Source organism: Pezoporus occidentalis, unplaced genomic scaffold (assembly GCF_034315485.1).
Source record: "Pezoporus occidentalis ecotype Australia unplaced genomic scaffold, CSIRO_AGI_Poc_V1 ctg169, whole genome shotgun sequence".
NCBI lineage: Eukaryota > Metazoa > Chordata > Aves > Psittaciformes > Psittacidae > Pezoporus > Pezoporus occidentalis.
Window position 1 is genome coordinate 741,660 of NW_026913521.1, and position 20,711 is coordinate 762,370.

Below are 20,711 nucleotides of genomic sequence, written 5' to 3' on the forward strand. Positions count from 1 at the left end.
TTTACCCCATTCCTATATTAGACCAACTGCAAAGCATCCTTGCTAGAAAAGCAGCTGAAGACCTTTCAAACTTCTTCTGGCATCAAGTGAGCTGCCTCTTCTTTTAATGACTCTTCGCAATCAAGAAGATTCACAACCAACAGTCCTGCAGCCCAGTGCAGGATCTGCACTCTGCCAGCTCTGTGATGTCTCTATGTACAAACTTACCTCTAGTACCTTTGCATCATGTTCCCAGACTGGGGCTTTATTAGCTTGTCATTGTCAAAGCCTCTTGGAAACATGAAACACAAGTGTAATGCCCTTGGGTGAAAGAACAGGTAAGGAAAAGCTAGAAAGCAGTTACTGGCTTGTAACTCCTTAATAGGAGGGGAAGGATAGAAGAGTCAAAATAAAAAAGAAGGTGGTGATAAAAAAGGTAGAGAGGGGTTGTGAGTGCAGAACACTGCATTTTCTCAGTCATTTGCTTCACCAAAAGATCAGGAGTCTTTGCTCAAAAAGAAATGTTTTAAGGACAGCAGTCCTGGCCATGACTTGGGATTTCTGCTAGGATTAGAAAACTGCACTGTGCTTAACAGATGTAAAGATCATCAGTTCTGGGACCTCCACATCTGAAAAGCTATGCACTCCTGCCTGCCAAGCAAAAGGGCTGTATGTGATCTGAAGCTCAAGTTTCATCTTAAGCTCTCCGTGTGGTGAAACAAAATGCTTCTTTCTCGTTAATCAGAAATCAGGACTGCTTCACATTCAGTTATGCAGTGGCTAATTTCCACATGTCAGAAAAAGTGATGCTCTTAATTTTTTCATCAAGAATCAATTGTTAGGCTTGGATTTTCACCTTCTACGGTGATAGAGATTACAAAGCATTGCCAAGGTGACTGATTTCCACAAAACCTCATCTTTCCATCAACTCCTAAAGAGGCATTAGCAATGACCCTGAATAACCTTGCAAACTGAGAGCCACAAAGGACCAGATACAGCATGACAAAACCGTGAGAAATGGCATTTCGCAACGACCAGGTTTGTAATCCATGAAGCTAGGTATTTAGATATATTAGAGTTAGGCATCCTACTCCTACCAAAATGAAGGGTGTAAAATTATGACCTAGGGAAAGCAGAGAAAATATATGAACCCATATACAGCTAAGATAGTAGCTCCTACTGACATCCAAGTATATTCCTCTGACAGACCATCAGTTCCTTCTTATTATCCTCCTGCCTGCATTTTTCAGGTGAAACTGGGGCTCTGAATGCATCCAGATATCTATGAAACCAGAGCAAAAGACAACAATGGGAAGACATAAAACGACTACTGCCATTTTACAGATGCTGAATTGAAGCACTGAGGAATGAACTGCTGTGCTTCAAGTCTGGCTGGCAATGCTAGAGATGGAATTAAGGCTTTCCTGTATCACATTCCATATCTCAAGCCTCTTTTTGTTGTTTAACTCTTACAGCATGCACATAGTCAAGTGTAAAACCCTCCACGCACAGTCTCTCATTTAGCATACAACATATAATGTTTTGTTAGTAGCTCTGGTAAAAGGTGAGTCTGAAAGAAGGCTGAATAATTGAGAAGAACATGAGGTTGAAATTTCACTCACTGTTCTCAGAGAGCTCGACCATGTAGTAGAGAACAGGGCTGTTTCCATCAAAGGGGCGAACCCAGGAGAGCATCACACTGCGGCTGTATGAGGAATTTAGAGTGGCCAGAAGATTCTGAGGGGAATGAGGCAGCTCTCTGTGAAGGGTAAGAGAAAGGGAGAAAAAACAACAGAGAAAAATCAATCTACATTTCATTCAGCAACAGCCTTACAGGCAGTTAAAGGCACATGACATCAGACTCACATGATGATAGATATAAAACTACCAGCAGCTATCCTCCAATTAAATAAATGAAAGACATCTTGGAATTCTTCACTATCTTATCCTATTTGGGGGAAAAAAATAAATTATGCTGAAAGACCCAAGGCTGACTCTTAGAACAGCTAATGGAAATGTTGTTAAATGTGGAAAAAAGCCAGTTTTCATACTGGTTTTGATTGAGACAAGTTGGTCAATAAATTTCCTCTCTCACTTTTTTCCCCTTCTTATGATGATATCCCAGCAATGTGACAGCAGTAATACATATGAACAGTAAAACACATGGGAGATACGATTTAACATGGAATTTTTCATACTCAAGGAAGCAGAAGACATTGACACTATCCATACAGAGCTACTAATCAAAATTACCATATGTATTCTTAGGCTACAGAACAGCTTGATTTACTCATGGATTCAGGCTTATCCTGTCATGGGTAGAATCTTTCCTTCCTATAATAAGGATTTTTTTGGAAGCACCCAACCAGAAAATGTAGTGAAAATGCCTGAAGAAACCCCATGGAAATACAAAATGAAACATTTCAAAACCCAAAATAAAACAGCAGCTCAATTAAAATGTGTAATTTCTCCATATAAAGGCAATTTGTGGAAAAAACATTTCCTTTGTACTCATGGCTGCATGGTGCAGTGAGAAAACAAAATTCTGCTGCGTCCCTTAAATGCTGATGAGTACTAAAGGATAAGAGCCCTTCAGCAATTATATTTTAGCCTGATTTCTGCACCGTATCATCAGGGTTCCTGAGGAGGACAAGGATCTCAGGGTGAAGAAAAAGCAAGGAGGGCCAGTTTTCACCCATTCAACCTACTTCTCCTACCTAGGAAAGCTGAGGGCAACCCTTCCTCAATGAGTACTGCTTCTAATCTGCTCTGGTCACAGCAGAAATCCATGAGGGCACCTCATATGCTTAATTTAAAAATGCAGTAATTCCTGGTTGTAAAATATCATGCAACTGAAGGCTTACAGTTACTTAAAAACCACAACTCCTTAGCCACTCACAAAAGCAAATAGAGACTCTGGCTTTAAGCCAGAAAAATAAATGTGTCCTGGAGTGGTGTTTCTACTGGAAGACTGAGGAACATATGGAGAGGCAGACAATAGTTTGATTATTTTTCTGTTAAAACTGTGAATGCTTTTGCTTATGTGTTTATGATGGCCTACACTGTGGAGTTAGCACCAAAATAAAAAAGGCATGCACCAATCAGGCTTCAGACTTCTGATACACAGAAACTTAGGATCTGGTTGCTTTTAGGCTGGAAGAAACACCAGGCACAGGAAACGGTATGTATGAGCCCAGAGGAAGCATACTTTGAACACAGCACTGCAAAAGCTTGGAGAAACAAGTTTAGGGAAGAGGGGGCCCTGGAAACAAGCTAGGAAGGCAACTGACCTGCAAGGCAAAAACGGTAAAATAAACCTGTCATTTTAAAGCGTGGAGTGGGGTTTTAATATATGGCCAGAGAGTACAGGGCCATGCTACTTAATTCTGAATGAAACATCAAATTATAATAAACATTTATCCTCCACTACAATTTATCATTATGCCCTAAGCAAGCCGGTTGGGAAAGTGTTTTTGTGATTAAGGTGGCAAAGGGAATTACTGAAGGAGAGTGAAACATCTCAGTGTGACATGACTCACAGAAGTCCCAGTCCCCACTTTATTTATCACCAAGCCCTATGAGGAAGAGCTCAGAGATGGGTTGTGGCTTCAGCTTCTTCCAGAAGATGGTCACACAGGGAGCAGTGTAGGAGGGATGGCTGAGGTGGAGCTCACAGCAAACTTTTCTCCATGTAACTCCTTTTCTGGGAACTAAATAAACACTCCTAGTATATATTAAGGATATTTTCAGGGCATGCATTTCACTAGTCTTTGTTTCCCCACACATTTAGAAGGGCTGAATTAACAACTCATTTGAGGACAGAGGCTAAATAACTAAGAAAAACTTTACAGTGCAGTCTCTTTTTCTTATCGTACAAGTCTCAGAAGACTTTTGGAGGAAAGGGGACATTCCCCTTTTCGTATTTTTTAAAGCACAAATTGAGTTTAAACATGGGTTCTGTCTTCCTTAGGATTTGGATTTCTTTTATTATTCTCTTAGCTTGACACAAAATTGTAATCGCTCAACAGCATGAAGGAAATGGGCACTTTCTGTTCAGAGATTGAGTAGCATGAGCTGCAACAGCCATACCCCTATCTCCACTAATATCTATTCTTTAGCCATATGTGTCCACACCAAACAGCAACAGATGGTGCTTACAAATTTAAATCCCTCAAGGCAGACATAACAAGTGCCTAAGAAACACACCTGGACAGAAACAAATATTTAAAACTACACAAACATTTCAGCACAGAAGTGTACTACTTCGCAGTATACAAAAGCAGAGATTAATAAATAGCAATTCCTACTTTAGCAAGGTCTTACACTTTGCCTCCTGCTCATTTGCTACCACATACTGTGTGGAAGGGATGATAAATGAAACCTGTACCACCATCATGAATATTCACGTTCCCAAAAGAGATCATTGCTTCTTTTTTTCCTTTAAGAGAATTACTTTTCCTTGATGCTAACATCCAAGAAATCGTTGCAGGGAATGGTAATTTCAACAGTTCTTTAGAATGAGAAGGACTGCAGACTAAAATTGCTCAACTTCTGATACACCAAGGAAGAGGATGAGGTTTAGTATAACAACGCACAGGGCACAGAAGCGCCCTTGAACGGACACTGGAAGTTTAATTCCAGCATGATCATCTTTCTTTTGTTTACTAAAGCTCCAGATAGGAAATACATGAAGGTTTTTCAATATAGGATATCTTAAGACCTCACTCCTCTAACGAAGAGTTGCATAGAGGCAAGTTTTCCATAACTTATTTTGCATGACAGCAAAATACGTATATGGACACTTTTAAATCTGTAATTGAAAGATAAGCCCAAGGTTAATGGCATAGCCACCCAGGTGACCTAAAGGGCCTCTGACAATGCAATTAAAGTACCAGATTTACAAGAAAGGAACATGAAGTCATTGTGACAATCTAGGAGAGAAATATTAGCTAGCTGCAGATGATACATGTTCAAAACAGAAACCCTAATGTTTAGAGTCAGCTCATCACTGCCAGAGGGCAGCTGAAATATTCACTCAGCAAACACATAGAGTGTTTTATAAAATCAGCTGAAAGGAGACTATTTGCTGAGGGAAATAAACCAGACATGGTTTGGAGAGATTTCTGAGAAAAAGCATCTAACAGCAGGTAATTAGAGAGACTGGGACTGAAGAGGGGATTACGCAAAAGGCAAGGGAGATTAAATAAGTTTTCTTGTCAGTTTATAAAAAGTCCCACTCCTATTTCATAAATGATTTCCTAAATCAGGTCCACCACACAAGTTTTACTCAGGAGCAGGTGGTTCATCTGCTAGCCCCGATAACGTGCTAAGATGTTGAGGCAGGAAGCCTAGCAAAGCACTAAGCCTAGCCTGATGGTTTTGCTCATATAAGTTTATAATGTTTTAAATTAAGGGATGTTTCATCTGTTGCTCAGGAATTTCCAATTTCTCTTGCAAAAGAATCTTCTCCAATTTCTAAACACAGGAAGGATTCCTGCAAGGCATCCACAAGTTCTGAGGCTTTTTGTCTCTTGTAAGCCTATTTTGAGGTGGACTTGTGAAGCTGAAGGTTTGACAAGTCCCAGAGTGCACAGATGTATTTCCCACTTCATTGAGGTGGTCACCTCAAACTCAAATCTACAGATGAATTGGAAAGGCTTTTGAATTTTATGCTTTCTTTTTGCTAAAACCATGTTTCTGATATACCTTCAATGATGAACATACACAAATGTATTTCCGAGTGTATTTGCAGGTGGTATTTCTCTTTTGAGTATCAAATGCATTTAGACTTGGCAGTGAACCTTACTTCTTGGATGACACCTCAACAGAGAGCTTGAAAAAATAAACAGAAGCTTTCTTTCTATTGAGGAGGGACTAGTATATTTTCAAGTTTGACATCCTTCCTGCTTTCAGTCCCTGCAGAAAGAGATGGGCTACTGGATCCAAGGGATATGGGATCTATATGAAAAGTTTGCAATGAGACATCATTCTGATTTGTTACTCTGCACTGCTCTTACTTATTTTACCTTTATTAAATCAAGCCATTTTTTTATGGGATATATTGGGGAGAAATTTGGAAAAGTAGCAATTAGAAATACTCTGGTAAAAAGAGCATCAAAATTCATGTATAAATGACTGACAAAGGCAATACTGCACATTCCTGGCAACCCACTGGGTTTTATTGTAACTGGTTGCTCCCCTCACCTGCTTTTGATGAAGACAGACTGATAATAGTTCTTTCTCTGGCAAAAGAGAAAGGAAAGATGATGAACTCGCTGCCAGGAATAAATTGTCTATTTTTATATGACTTTGTCCACCCCATACTTTTGCATAGAGAAAGAACCTAAAAGATTTTACTGTATGTTGTGACATAACAGAGGCTTGTACAGGGCTTTGATTTTCCAACAATGCAGCATTACCATACTTCTCAGTCACATTCATACAACAAAGAATTTCTTTAGTATGGACTGCAGACAGATTGATATTGAGCAGCAGTTCTCATCACGCATAGACAGTGGTAATTCTGCATATTTTATATACACCGAGAACCCTCAGGATACTTTAAGCTGGAATCGGCAGAGTTTCCTGTCAGGTGAGTGATACGTGGTGATAACTCAGTTTTTGCAGCTATTTTACCCTCTGTATATATTTCAGGATGGTATTTACAGAACTATAAAAGTAAACTAAATGAAGCTGGGATGTTTCATAACATAATTACTTCCAGGATCAAATTCTATGACTTGTAGGAATGCAAGAGAAGCACAAGCTCATTGACAAAAGACCTGCAAAAGTTTCTGTATTTGCAGTCAAGAAGCTCTAGTAGGAAAGGGGGAAAAAAGGTAAGTAAAAAATTAAAATCTCTCTCTTGCAGAACAGAAACATCACTCGCAAATGTTTCACCTCGTGCAAATCAAATCAAGTAACGTACATGAAGAATAAACACATTTAGAGGGAAGACAAATGAATGACTAGAGTATCTTGACTAGCAATTAGTTTCTGTGCCCAAGTACCATCAGTGAAAAACTGATGAGCGAGGTAACCTTTGGCTGCACTTTAGCAAGTTCTTCATTAGTTTTCTGGCTTTCCTTTTCAAATATTTTACTTCATCATAGACACACTGAGAAAAACAATCCATCCTGCTTGCACCACCAAAGTATACTATGCTGTGCTATAAGCCTGTGTTCCTTTAACAAGAAATGGTACCTTTTCCCCCAGTCCTGTCTTCCAACAAGGGGAGACAAAGGAATAGTTTTCTTCCCTTCTTTTCACAGATTAGAAAACCAGATCACTCAGAGATTAAATAACTGAAGGTCAGCCTAGAGGGTAATGGTTTTGAATTGAATCAGTTTGAATAGAAATCAGTAACAAACTTATTTGTGCCTTTGGAAATTCCTCTTGACATGCCTCTAAGTAGAGGAGGGACATGCAGGTTCCTGGGGGATAAAAAGGTGATGAGACAATTGCAGTTGTCAGATGAAGCTAGGTATGCTATGATATTATCCGTTGGTAGACTGCTCCAGTCTATAATTGGTTGAGAGGCCTCCTTTGAACATTTGTCTGACATTAGTGCTACTCAAGGCACTGAAGTGTAAGTGCTCATCGATGGGAATGTACATGCCCTGTTTGTTAATGTTCTGCACAAGAGAATTATCCAGGAGAATAGGGAATGTTATAGATCTGTCATTCATATACAACCTAGAATTGAATTTAAGCTTTACTTCAGACATTTCCTTTCCACATATTTTCTTCTTCATTTCACTTCTGTTGTATCATGTATCTCTATTTCTTACAGATTTGTGCTGCTGAGCCACACTATAATGATGAAAGCAGCAAAGGAATGCAATGTTCTTTGGCATTATTGCACTACCTGCAGCACTACTTTGAAATAAAATGTCACAATTCAAGGTATGATGGAGTGACTTATCAGTTACTGAAGTCTTTTAAAAGAGTGACTCTGATTTATTTCTTTAATTCCTTCAGGAAAAAGAAGTGATAGGTGATGGGCAACAGTAGATTGGAGGAAGCAGAGATACAGGCTTAAGAGCCAATCCCAATGTATGGAGAGCCAGCCAACACAAGTGGAACAAGCTGGGGTGTAAGAAAGGCAGCCGCAGCAACATACACAAGATGTGCCTCTCCAAGCTAAATTCTAGCCTGAATTTTATGGAGTATAAAACTGTTCCTCATTGGTCAACAGGGAACTGCAAGTAAATACACCTGCTGTGCTGTACTGGGTAGTGTAGGGCACCTTTTGTTATTTAGGATTAGGAAATGGTTAGACTGCTGAAGTGTTTAGCACATATTTATAGCTTTGCTTCAAAGTCCAAGTTTTAACATTCTTCACTCCATAATTTTCTGCCCTCTATTCAAAAAAATGCCTCAGAGAAAAGCAAGTATGATTATATAGTTGCAATATATTTTGAATTGTCTTCTGCTCTTGGATTCAAACCAGCAGTAAAATGCACTCCGGCAGGAGAGCTGAGGAGTGCTTAATTAGAGAAAGGATGTATGACCGCTCTCTGAAAATGGGCATCTGATCCGGCACTGTCACAGTAATGCTGTACAAACAGCCTTCTGCATAGCGGATCTCAGAGGTGAACTCATTACACTGCCAAGAGAAGTTGCCATTTTCTCAGCGAGATCAGGCATGACCAGCAGAAACAGATGCAATTTTAGTTAAACTGAAGCATGTGGCATTACTCAAATAACACACACACAAAAAGCCTACATAAAACATTACCTCCTTATTCATTTGAACTGCTCCACACATGTACCAAAAGCACAGTTGTTGCTTTTAGTGATAAAAAAGGGAAGTGCACTTCGCCTCAGTGGAATAACAGAAATGGAAAATGTGGAACCCCATAATGACATTTTTATAAACCTTCTTCAGAATGGAACTGCACTTTAAACATTTTCTTGGTTTTATTTTTAAAGATCCTTAGGAATAAAGAAAGATGTACATAAAAATATTTTTCCCCTGAAAAACGATGTGTAAAGAGAATGCAAGAGTAAGCAATGCCTGTCCAGGGACCAGCTACTCTGATACATGCTTAACTGAGAAAAACTACTAAAAGGAGGAAAACATTTTTGTACAATCCTGGCATTACAGCACAGCACCTGGACTTTACGGGAAGGCCTTACAGCTTGGGGATGACAGAAGGATTCAGGCTGGAAGGGACCTCAGCAGGTTTCTGCTTCAACCTCCTGCTCAAAGCAGGGTCAACCATGAGATCAGATCAGTTTATTCATTCTGGTCTTTAATAAGACTGGAGACAATATTCAAGTTGTAGACTAGTAAGTGCAATAAAAGGGGGTCATTATCAATCTACTATGCTTGTGTTAACCATTTTTGTTGCCAGGGCACATGGCTGGCTCTCTCCCAAGATCCCCAGTTTCTTTCCAGCAGAACTGCTGCCAGCCACTGAGTATTACTACAAAATATTATCCCTCCCAGATACAGACATTGTGTTTATCCATGGTGAATTTCATAAGGTTCCTGTTGGCTCATTTCTCAGCCTACAGCCCTCTGAATGGTGGTCCTGTCCACAAGTATATCAACTGTTCCCCATCTGTTTCGTGCCACCCACAAACTTGACGAGCAACTTCAGCACCTCCTCCAGGTCACTGATGTTGGACAGGGCATGTCCCATTACACTCCCCTATTGGCTACTAGTGGACCGCCACCTCTTAATTGTTTTCCCCTGAGCTCAATCACCCAACCAGATCGGTATGTACATGTCATGATTTGGAGAGAGAACTTCCAAGGCTCCAGCTGTTTGGTGCGGGATGGCAGCATGCAAAATAAGGACATTTCAAGGCAATTTAATTAGGAATGAACTAGGCCTAATTTCCCCTGAAAAGCCCCACAACAAATATCAAACTTGGAAGCTCCCAAGATCACCTAGAATCAAATGCTAAAAAAAATGCCCAAGTGTATCTGACACGAAACATGGTGTGTTTAAGGAGGAATACTCACATCACTTCTAGTCGAGCCATTCTGGAGTCATTTCCTCCAAAAGAAATGACCTCACAGGTATAGTCTCCAATGTCACCAGACCATGTCTGGCTGATGAGGAGGGTGCCATCTTTCTCTACTGTGATCCTGGAAGTGCTGGATGGATTTATTACAACACTGTCCTTCTTCCAAAGATACCTATGTATTGCAATATTTCAGTTATTAATTACTTATAAGAGCAGATTATTTGAACTGTGATGTAAGGTATCAGCATCTGTAATCACATGTTGAAAATGACAGGCTCCTACAGTTACTTTCAGGAGCAGCGTCTTTTACGAATTTAAGTTTCAGATCACTGATCAGAATGAGAAATGTAACTGCATCCAAGATACTATGTATTTCATAAACAATACCATGTGTTTTACATGGAAAAAGTGCAGTACTTATAAATGTCCAAGTTCTTACACCCACCTGCATCAGCATTTTAAACCAACCATCACACTCTGCAATTAACAGCTGAGGTGTTGGCCTATCTCTGCTAAGGCTGTAATAACGTGAGACTGCCATGATCAGTAACATCATGAAACTGCTGTGGCAGTGTCCATCAAAACACTCACAGAGATGACTATAGCCCATGGTCTTACAATTAAGTATGTCTACATGACATATATACACCTGGATTTCTCTTTCCAAAGTTCTTTCTGCAGTTCACCTGTCTAGCACCCTTCAAGCTGTTCCTTGCATTTTCTTTCATTAGTGTTGCTTTCAGACTACATGAATTTTCATGGCAAATTTATTTTAAAATGATGAGCTTCCTCTAAATGCCCTAGTGAAAATTTTAATAGTTCAGGCAAATTCTATTTTCCTTTACACAGTTAAAGCAGAATATAGCCCCTAGTTATTAAGTTGTTTCCAAGAACATGGGCATCTCTTGTGTGGCTTTCATGCACTCCAATGTAAACACTCCAGCAATCCTATTCCTTCTCTTTGACTTTTACTCTCATTAAGTATCAGCTTCTGACAAGTTGGTTTTATTGATAATGTATTAACCTTGACAGTAAAATCATGAAAGGCTATATTGAAGTCATGAAGTGGAACATAGCTCATTGTAAACAATATATAAGGCTGAAATGGAAGATGGGATTTATATGATTAATGATACAGTGTACAACTTTATAATGCAGTAATCAGGGGTTTGGTGTTAAAATCTGGGGTCCTGAAACTTTTCACCTAATGCTATTCATATAGCTTATAAAATTAAGCTTGGATAAACCACACAAACAAGAACTGACATTACCAACCTGATTGAAATTCTAGGATCATGAGTTGCTTCACATCGCAGAGTTGCTGTGGTTCCTTTGATCACTGTGCTATCCTCAGGAGGATGAACAATGACAGTACGATCTGAAAGGAACATAAGCCATGGTACAGGTGAAATTACAGCATTTTGACTTGGGTATTCACTCAGAGAGCAGTCAGCTTAACACCTGTCACTCAAAGCAAGCAGGCCATTCCTCTTCAGGTCTTCACCGGGAAGGCTCCCCTCCCTTTAATGTCATAGTGTCAAGAAGAGGTGGTAGGCTGTGGGGTGCAGAGAAGCAAACACAGCAGAGGGTACGAGTCTAAGTTGGCAGTGATTCGGATAGGAAGAGTGCTAAAGCTCTTTCACTTGTCTTGTGGTAAACACTGATGTCAACTCCTTACAGTCATAAGGCAGCAAGTATGTTTGTAATGCATTATGAATGAATTCGAACATACACTGTGTCAGGAAAGAAGTCACACTGTTTGGAGCAGGGAAAACAAACAAAACCAAAGAAAATCTGTGCAAAGAATACAACAGAAAAATACCCAGAAAGAGGAATACCTAAATGGCACCCTACAATCTTGTCAAATGCAGGAAAGAGGTTAAAGAAGGAAAAGCTTCTGGTAGTCTCATTTTTCCATATAAGAAAGATTTGCTGTTTATCCAAATTTTTCAAAACATCCTTTTTCAAGCACCTCCTGGAGACCCAGAACACAGTAATTGCTGTAACTACAGCAACCAGATCTGGTGTGAAAGATCTCTGTTATGCTTAACACACAAGAACAGCAGCAGATAACATCAGCTGAAGCAGGTGGCCAACTAGGATGAGTACGGAAGATATGTGGATAATGCTAGTCAGTCCCAAATCCCTACAGAGATAATCAAGGTCTACTGAGATATCTCATACATGCATAAGAAGTCACCAAAAGCTAAGTCTAATAACATGGAATTTTTATCATTATTTCTGATATACTTACGTATGCCTTCTAGCTTTATAATGGTGCTGTTGCTACACAAATATTAGGTTATAGTCACTTTTCTTTTCCCTCTCCAATGCAATACAATGAACAGGAACTATCTTTAATACATATAAGAACCATGCCTTTAAGAATTAACAGGAAGGATCTCCTTCACTTGATCCATATACCTGGCTATCACTCAGTTTACAACATCCTGACACATATACCAACTTCACATTGCCAGTAAGATATAAATATGATGGCCATATGACACAAGCACATTTCATTTACTGCCAGTATTGTTTTCAGATATTCCCAAATTCAAAGGAAAAAAATGTTGTTAACTTGCAAAGTTTTGGGATTAAAAAAAGCCAAATGTGCACCACACATGAGAAGCATAATCAGCAGTTTAAGTTCAGGAAATGAGAGAAGGCCACAACACTTCTGTATTTATCACCATCATCTTCACAGGTTTTAATTATTTCAGTTCCAGCTCAGGGCTCATTATTTCCTACCTTTAGTAGCAAAAAAAACATTTTATACTTAAGCTGAACTCACGAGTAACACAGGTGAACCTGTGGGATCAGACTCTCTTCCCCAACAGAAGAAAGGAAAAAATAAAGATCAAGGGCAAATCATGAAGGAAAAAATCATTTCATGGGTTGCCCTGTGCCGTGCCAATCTGCAGCATGAGAGACTAGCTGCACTGTGGTTTGGTTTCAAACAGTGCCCAGGACCACAAAGAAATACAAAGGTATGAGGAAAATCATACCCACTGGAACTGTGGCCATAGCCTTAGTAACAGCATGGGCTGGTCTACACTGTGTGCAGAGTGTCCTGGAGTCAAAAAACAACCGCAAACAGCGAGTTAAAAAGTCTGATCTGCAATGCAAGATGCAGCAAGGCAAAACCTGAATCAAACTGCAGTTGTGATTAAAACTATATTTAAATACACTTCCTTTCACAAAATACAAGAGTTTATATGCATAATTTTACAAACAAAAAGGGTATTTTTGATAGGTTTCCTAAAATAGAGACATTATTCCTATTAAATCATACAAGTATCTCTATTAACTAGAAAAGCATAATTACTCATGAAAAGTTCCTGAGCGCACAGCAAAAACTGATTAATACTTGATTAAAGTTAGACTTTAAACAAAGCATTATCCTTACTCCACACTGTCAGCATCACAAAAGCATTCAGAGCTCCTTCAGAGTTGACTGCACAGCAAGTATAATTGCCAGCATCCTGAAGGAAAACGGGTGTTATCTGGAGCCCTCCAGATTCAAGAAGAATGAACCGAGGAATCTGAACTGAGCCACTGGCTAAGATCTGGCTTCCTGAAACACAGAAGAGAAAAACAGCGTGATTAGTGTCACGTAGACTGCACAGACTAAGCACTGCAATTCTGGTTCTTCCAAAAAGACTATTACAGCCTATCCAGGCCATTGGCTCACAACAGCCCCACAACAAACCCTCTGCTTGCGGAACCAGAGAGATGAAGAAATATGCACTAAATGGATCTACAGCATCTCAGTAATAGGAAAGGACAAGAAAACATGGATTACAGCTTTTCTACAACTTAATAACTGGCTAACCTTTCTTCCAGGAAATGGCGGGTTTTGGAGCCCCTGAAACTTCACAGGCTAGCACTGCGGTCATCCCCTCCGTGACAGTGGTATCCTCTGGAGGCTGTATAAATGCTGGTTTAATGTCTGGAATCAAAAATTCAAAAACCTCAATGCATCACCTACCAGAAAGATCCTTTAGTTATTATCATGGACTACTTTACATCTACTTTTATAGAGCTGATCATGGAGAAGGACATGACAGTAATACATGAAAACCTTTCAGCAGTGACTGTAACCTTTCATTATTCATCTCCTAGGAATTGCCTAATTCAGTTTATTACCTGCACAGAAAATAAAGATCTATCAGTGCTTGTACATGTACAAGTAAGATGTCTTTTAGAAAAAGGAAGATAAACTTCAAAATGGGTGTTTGGGGGGAAGTTAAGAAATCTAGATAAACAAAATTATTTTCTTTCATCTTCATAACAGAGCTCTTTAAGATGAAAAGCAACTTGAGAAAGGCATTAACTTTGAACTTAAATGTCAGCCAAAAGAATTTAGAACCTGAGTCTTATCCAAGACATTTCCCAAATTTCCTTCTTCCTTATTTCCACCAGTTGCATTTTATTATGTTTTTCTCCTGCAGTTTCCTAGCTATATATTGATCTGGGGATGATCTATTTTCTGAGGCCAGTAGGAATGCTGGTCAGTATGTGCAAACTGCTCTCGGGCTAAAAATCAGTTTCCTGAAGAGGAGTGAGAGTATTAGAAATGCCTGCTAATAACTGCCTTTAAAATAGACTACTAGGATTTGTAGTTTTTCCATAGAGATGAGTGTACTTCATTAACAAAATCATTTAGTCAGACATTTCGGCCAAAAAAGGCATTTAACCTGAACTTTCTTTCTTTCCCCTACTAAACGTAGTTGCAGACAAAAGGCAGATAAAATGATATGATGCACAATCATGAAGCAGTAGCTCAAGTTCAGATCAGAATTACATTAGAGTAGATCTAAATTATTTAAGAATAAAGGGAAGATAAAAGTATTTCACAATTAACTTTTTTTTTTTTTTTTTTTTTTTTGCTTTTCACTGATTTCTCCTTTTGTAGTGTTAAATAGAGTTCACCTCAAACTCTTACTTGTCAGAGAAAGTTTTTCAGGCTTCATCAGACTGTGTTTAAGCCACAGAGGGCATTTTGGGGTACCTTACAGCTCGGGCGGATACACCTGACAAAAATCAAGGCTCTATGAGTTGAACTACAGCAGCACAGAGCAGGGGAGAAGTCTGATGGATACAGAGTCACCTACAAGTGAGTTGTTACAAGACAACTCACTGATCTCGTGTCACAACTCCTTACTCACTGGTCACGTCCAGGTAGGTGTACGTCTGTATCTCCCCAGCTTTATTACTAGCGAAACACTGGAAGATTCCAGCATCCTCAGGATGCAGCTTGTGGATCCGGAGCCCACCACTCAGCAGTACTTTGTAACGGGGGTTTTCCAGCTTGCTGAGGGGAACAGAGTCCTTATACCAGACCAGGGTGGGAATGGGAACACCTATTTAAAAAAGAAGAATTTCACTATTAGTTTTCGCAAAACTTGTTTTAGGTATTCAAAATACCTAGCACTGTTGTAGTCATATCCCTTCTGCACCAATTATTTATATTTTTACAAGCTGCTTTTGATAAAAGGAGGCTGCATCTTTCATTATCAATGGTAACAATACACTGCAGAACATGTGGGAATAAAACCAGCAAACAGTGAAAGGGGGAATGTTGAGAAAACATGTTATCAAATTACTTTCTTCACCCAATCATATTTCATGCTACTACAAAATAAGATTTACAGCAATTTCATGTTGAAAGCCAGAATCATGCTACTTAAACAGCAGCTGCATGGCAATGCAGCGATTCTGTAAGACTTTTCCATCCCAAATAAGATTTCTCTGTGCTACTGTAATGAAGATGTCAAAATAAAAAGGAAATGGCAAATTACACATAAAAAATTAAGTGCTCACATGGCTGTATCTAAGCCCTAATTTGGCAGCTTAGTTCAAGCTGATGTACAAAGAGCATGTTGCCAACAATGGGACAGCTTTAAATTATTTTAATTTTTATTCATTCTCAAGCTTCACCTGTTATTTGACAAATGCAGAAATTAGGAGAAACAAAAATTGTACCCTAAACATCACTTGCAGTTCCATTTATTCCTGTTTTCTTTCATGTGCATGTTCTACAAACCCTGACACAGTTATTTTACACATATTTTTGCTGCAGTTATATCCCAGTCAGCTGGGATGAAGTGGCTGTAAATTCAGTATATATAAACAGTGTAGGATTATCTTTTCTTCAAGAGATGTTGTGGCCTAGGACAGTCAAACACAGATGTTCCCATCCCACTCTTCTTATCAGACAATGTTTTATCTTTACATCCCAGAAATCCTTAACTGATCAAATGCTGAGGGCCCTATGCAGGGATCTGAAGTGAAGCATATATTTTGTGATTAGATAATCACAGGATCACAAGGGTATCAAACTGATTTAAGTTATCTCAGCTCCAAACACAGCATTTTCACAATTGGTAGGTATTTTTGAATACTTCTCACTTAAAACCTCAGAGCTTCACATTCCCTTGTAATAAGGGAAGGCACTATGGACTTAAATTCATGGATGACTGCAATTTGCCTAAACAGAAAAAAGCCAGGTATCACAGAAGTATTAAGGATGGGATGTCACTGATGAACTGAGTGTCTGCAGACAATGAATTTTACTGTAATGTAGGCAATGACTTAAGGATTCTCACAGTGAAAGCACTATGGGAAGATCTATATTATCACCCTTATAATCTTAAAAATCCTTAAGTTAAATACTATTGCATTATACTTTCATTCATATTTTCTCTCAGTGTACTTATTATACAGATAAAAGCTATACAAACTCCTAGAGAGAAAGTACAAACAATGTATGGGAGGACTGAAAATCAACACTGAATTGCTCCTGTTACTTTCATAAACACGTATAATTTACTGCAATCACCTCTGATGCTTTTGTTCTGCTGATAAAATAAAATGTACTCATAATCCTGAAGGTAATCATCTCAGGAAGAAATCCACTACATAGAATGCACTGCCTGACAGAAGATAGATGTAGTGTATGCTTGCAATAGGCATAATTTAAATTTCATACAACAGCCCATATACAGAATTAGCGTAAATTTGAATGTTCAGAATTCTCGGTGAGAGTGTTATTCATCTCCTGAAAATCCTCCTGGGCAAATACAAATTATCACTGAGTAATGAAGAAACAGATGATGCAAAATGCAATAGTTCTCCTGATGCTGAGAAGCCTGGAAATGATTTTAAGTTTAAATAATAGCAACTCCATTTTCGCACACATTAGCCTTGATAGGCACCTAGGAAATAATGAAATCCTGCATTCAGTACCCTCGAACCTTTAACACTGGTGTCATTCCATAAATCCCATTCTACTAACAGTATTGGCAAACCTTCTAATCCTATAATCACCTTCCTATCACCAACTCAGCTGACAAACCGAATATTACCATCTCTATTTTTCTGTATTTCAGTTACAGATATCTTCCCCTACTCAAAGTTATGAGTCGAATAATAGGATCTTATCTAAGCACTCTGATGCCTGTCAGCAGCATTCATTTGGGCTGTAGTGATCTTCCCAGAGATATTTGTCTTCCAAGTTATACGTGTTTTATCACTTTGCTACCTCTTTGGCTGTAAGAATGATTCAAATCAGCTTCCTTTCTTCCCCCGCTCTCCTACCCACAGCCTTTCTTCTCCCCACACTGCCAAAAGCATTTTGTTTCTTTTCCTTTCTAAACACTTCTAGTAAAAAAAATATGAACAGAAGAAAATACTTTAAAGATCTTTTGGACTACACTTTTCTACCCAGGCAGCATCAATCCCACCTTACTATTTTGAGAGATTAGAGTGGTCTAAAAGACTAGTAACAAATAAAATAAGCTTATTTCTCAGCATGTATGCAGCACTATTCTTTTACTCACAGACAAATCAATCTAGCGTTATGGAGGAGAAGGCAAGGCAGGAACCTTAGACTCTGGTGCTGGCTCTGCCACTTTCTCACTAACCTTCGACAAATGATTTATGCAATCTGAGGCTCAGTTTTCCCATCTGCCAAATTGAACTTACTTAAGAAACTGGATAAAAGACTTGAAATATTCACTTTGTCATTTTTGTTATTTATTCTTTATGGCCTTCTCTAGATCCCGGTGGGCTACTGGGGAATCCCCGAAGCATCTTTGCATCTTCTTGTCTAAACAGGTAGAACTAAAGTCCAATTAACTATTCTCCCTAGACACCACCACCGCTGCCTGCAGCTCTAAACTTTCTACAAGCAAATAAGAAAAAGCATTCAAAGGAAAGCCATTGAAAATGCAGGCAGCATCAGCAGCTGCTGAGAGATATACAGCAGAGCGTGGTTACCGTGCAGCCTGATACACTAGAACTCCATTACAGGGAAGCATAAAGCTAGTCTGTGCAAGTTGCAATTTTATTTACAGTTAATCTCTGCTTATACTGTGGAATTAATCTGTCTCTCACACATTCAAAGTGCACCAAGACTTGGCAAATGGTCTTTGCGCACAGAACTTGATGGGGCTGGGGAAATACAATCTATCTTCCTATTTGTAGCAAAGGTACAGGGCAGCTTTGCAGTTCCCCATGTACTTTATTATAGCTCCTAGCTCAGAGCAGGCAGGCAGCCACCTTCATTTACCCTCTTTTTAAATGCTGGCAACTGCCATATTTGGGTAATAATGGATCAAAACTCTATATTAACATTAGCACCTGCCCCTTGTAAGTCTGTGTTACAGATACTTAGCAAAATAGCAGGTTTCCATGCTCCTGCACCACATTCATCAGCAAATTGGATGTGCGCTAGAAGAGTTCAGCAGCAATAAATGTTTTTTTTGTCTAGTAAGGGTTCCTATATAGAATCATAGAATGGTTTGGGTTGGAAAGGACCTTAAGATCATTCAGTTCCAACCCCCCTGCCATGGGCAGGGACACCTCACACTAAACCATGGCACCCAAGGCTCTGTCCGGCCTGGCCTTGAACACTGCCAGGGATGGAGCATTCACAGCTTCCCTGGGCAACTCATTCCAGTGCCTCACCACCTTTACAGTAAAGAACTTCCTCCTTATATCCACTCTAAACTTCCCCTGTTTAAGTTTTAACTCGTTACCCCTTGTCCTCTCACTACAGTCCCTAATGATGAGTTCCGCCCCAGCATCCTTATAGGCCCCCTTCAGATACTGGAAGGCTGCTATCTCCAGTAAGACCCCATCTTGTGAGGTCCCTATTAATTCCCTTGGGAACTAAACTGCTCAGAGTTAGGGTAGAAGAAAGAGTTAGAAATCAACCTCTTCTCTTCCCAATCCTTCCAGGTTTAGGGGGTTTTTGTTGTAATAATGAAAGATATCTGAGACAGCTGGTAGGGCTTTTCAGTGACAGTGAGACAGTCCAGAGATTCACCAAATAGCTGTGCAGCACTGAAACAAAAATATCTCAAAAATGCTTTTTAACTCAATTTCTCTAACGATACGACACTTAGATTTAATTCTGCTACTTGAGATATCTTTTCCCATCAGAAAAAACGACAGTATATTTGTCATAATGCAGGCTGAAACAAGAGCTTGGTGACACACAGAATAAATGTCTAGCTAGTTACATTCTTTGGAATCCTCCTGCCTTGGATGCTCAGGCACAAAACTCAAGAGTAGCCCAAGGACAGAATGCTATTTCCACGTTCTCAGCTCCACTAACCTGTGCTTCAGCTATTTCCTGAGCCAGAGGTTGCATACACACAGCTCTCTTTAACAGTGCTTACTGGATTTTTCTGCCATAAATTTTGTTTTTTTCTAAATACTTTTTATTTCCGGGCAGCTACACGGTTATGAGGGAGCTCTGCCCGGGTCACCACGCCCTTTAAGGCCAGCAGAAAACGTTTCCTTTGCTTGCTGCCGAGCGGCCGCCATCCTTTTGCCCCTTTCTTTCTGACCAGGGACTGAGTTTACCTCAGGCTTCCCGCCCAAAGTCCCTGAGGCGCCACGCGCCGCTCCCGCCCTCGGGGCCGCTCGCGCTCCCTGTCAGGGTCCTGAGGGCGCCCTGGGGCTGCTCCGTGCCTCCGGTCCCTCAGGAACGAGACTCCTGGGCTCTGCGTTTCCCCCACGCTGCAGTGCTGAAGGCCGCCTCTCCGGAGCTGTTCACATCAGTAAAACGGTACCGTGTCTCTTATAACCTCATAGCTTCATTTTCATAAGAATCTGATCAAAGGCTTCTGAAATCCTAAGTCAGCCAGAGCACCCTTACACACACGTTTGCTTATCACACTGCTTGCAAGGCTTCCATCTAGAAAAGCAGCGTTGGGTCTTTCCTACATAAAGCATTAAAAAAATGCTTAAATCACAGTGGAAATATTATAATCGCATAACAAATAACTTTATTGGCACTGATCGGAGAAGGAACCCATCCAAACAAGCTCTTAAGTTAGGTTTGAGTGTGCCTTTAATCAAGGTTGTGTACTTTCTACCTAAGGATCTCATGACACTTTTATGTGTATTGATTGTTAAACTCAGCTTTGGGGAGAGTGAGACAACAGGAACGTCAGTCACTTGCCAAAGCCATGAAGCAATTTGGTGCCATAGGCAGACGTGCTCTGATCACAAGATGTCTCCTGTCTCACCAGAGTGCTAAAACAGGAGATGCTTCTATTTCTCCGGAACTGAATCTTAAAATCCACTTTGTTTTAGGTGGAATTCCAGACACTTGAAGCCTTTTATGTTATTAAAACCTGTCAATTAAAAGCTGCCTATTATAGACCTCCTGCGGGATTCTTAACTACATTTAAATGGTACAGTTACTGACATTTCTATTTGGATGAAAGTTCCAT

General features: G+C 39.7%; 1 protein-coding gene across 1 annotated transcript in view; it reads right to left on the minus strand.

Moving 5' to 3' along the window:
- SDK1 (sidekick cell adhesion molecule 1) overlaps window positions 1-20,711 on the minus strand; it is a 422,287-nt gene that overhangs the window by 131,254 nt on the left and 270,322 nt on the right. The window contains exons 10-15 of the mRNA XM_062613568.1: window positions 15,132-15,326; window positions 13,796-13,912; window positions 13,370-13,537; window positions 11,236-11,338; window positions 9,956-10,132; window positions 1,602-1,738 (exon numbers count right to left, since the gene is read on the minus strand). Of these exons, the coding sequence (XP_062469552.1) occupies window positions 1,602-1,738; window positions 9,956-10,132; window positions 11,236-11,338; window positions 13,370-13,537; window positions 13,796-13,912; window positions 15,132-15,326 (897 nt within the window). The remainder of the gene's footprint in view (window positions 1-1,601; window positions 1,739-9,955; window positions 10,133-11,235; window positions 11,339-13,369; window positions 13,538-13,795; window positions 13,913-15,131; window positions 15,327-20,711) is intronic.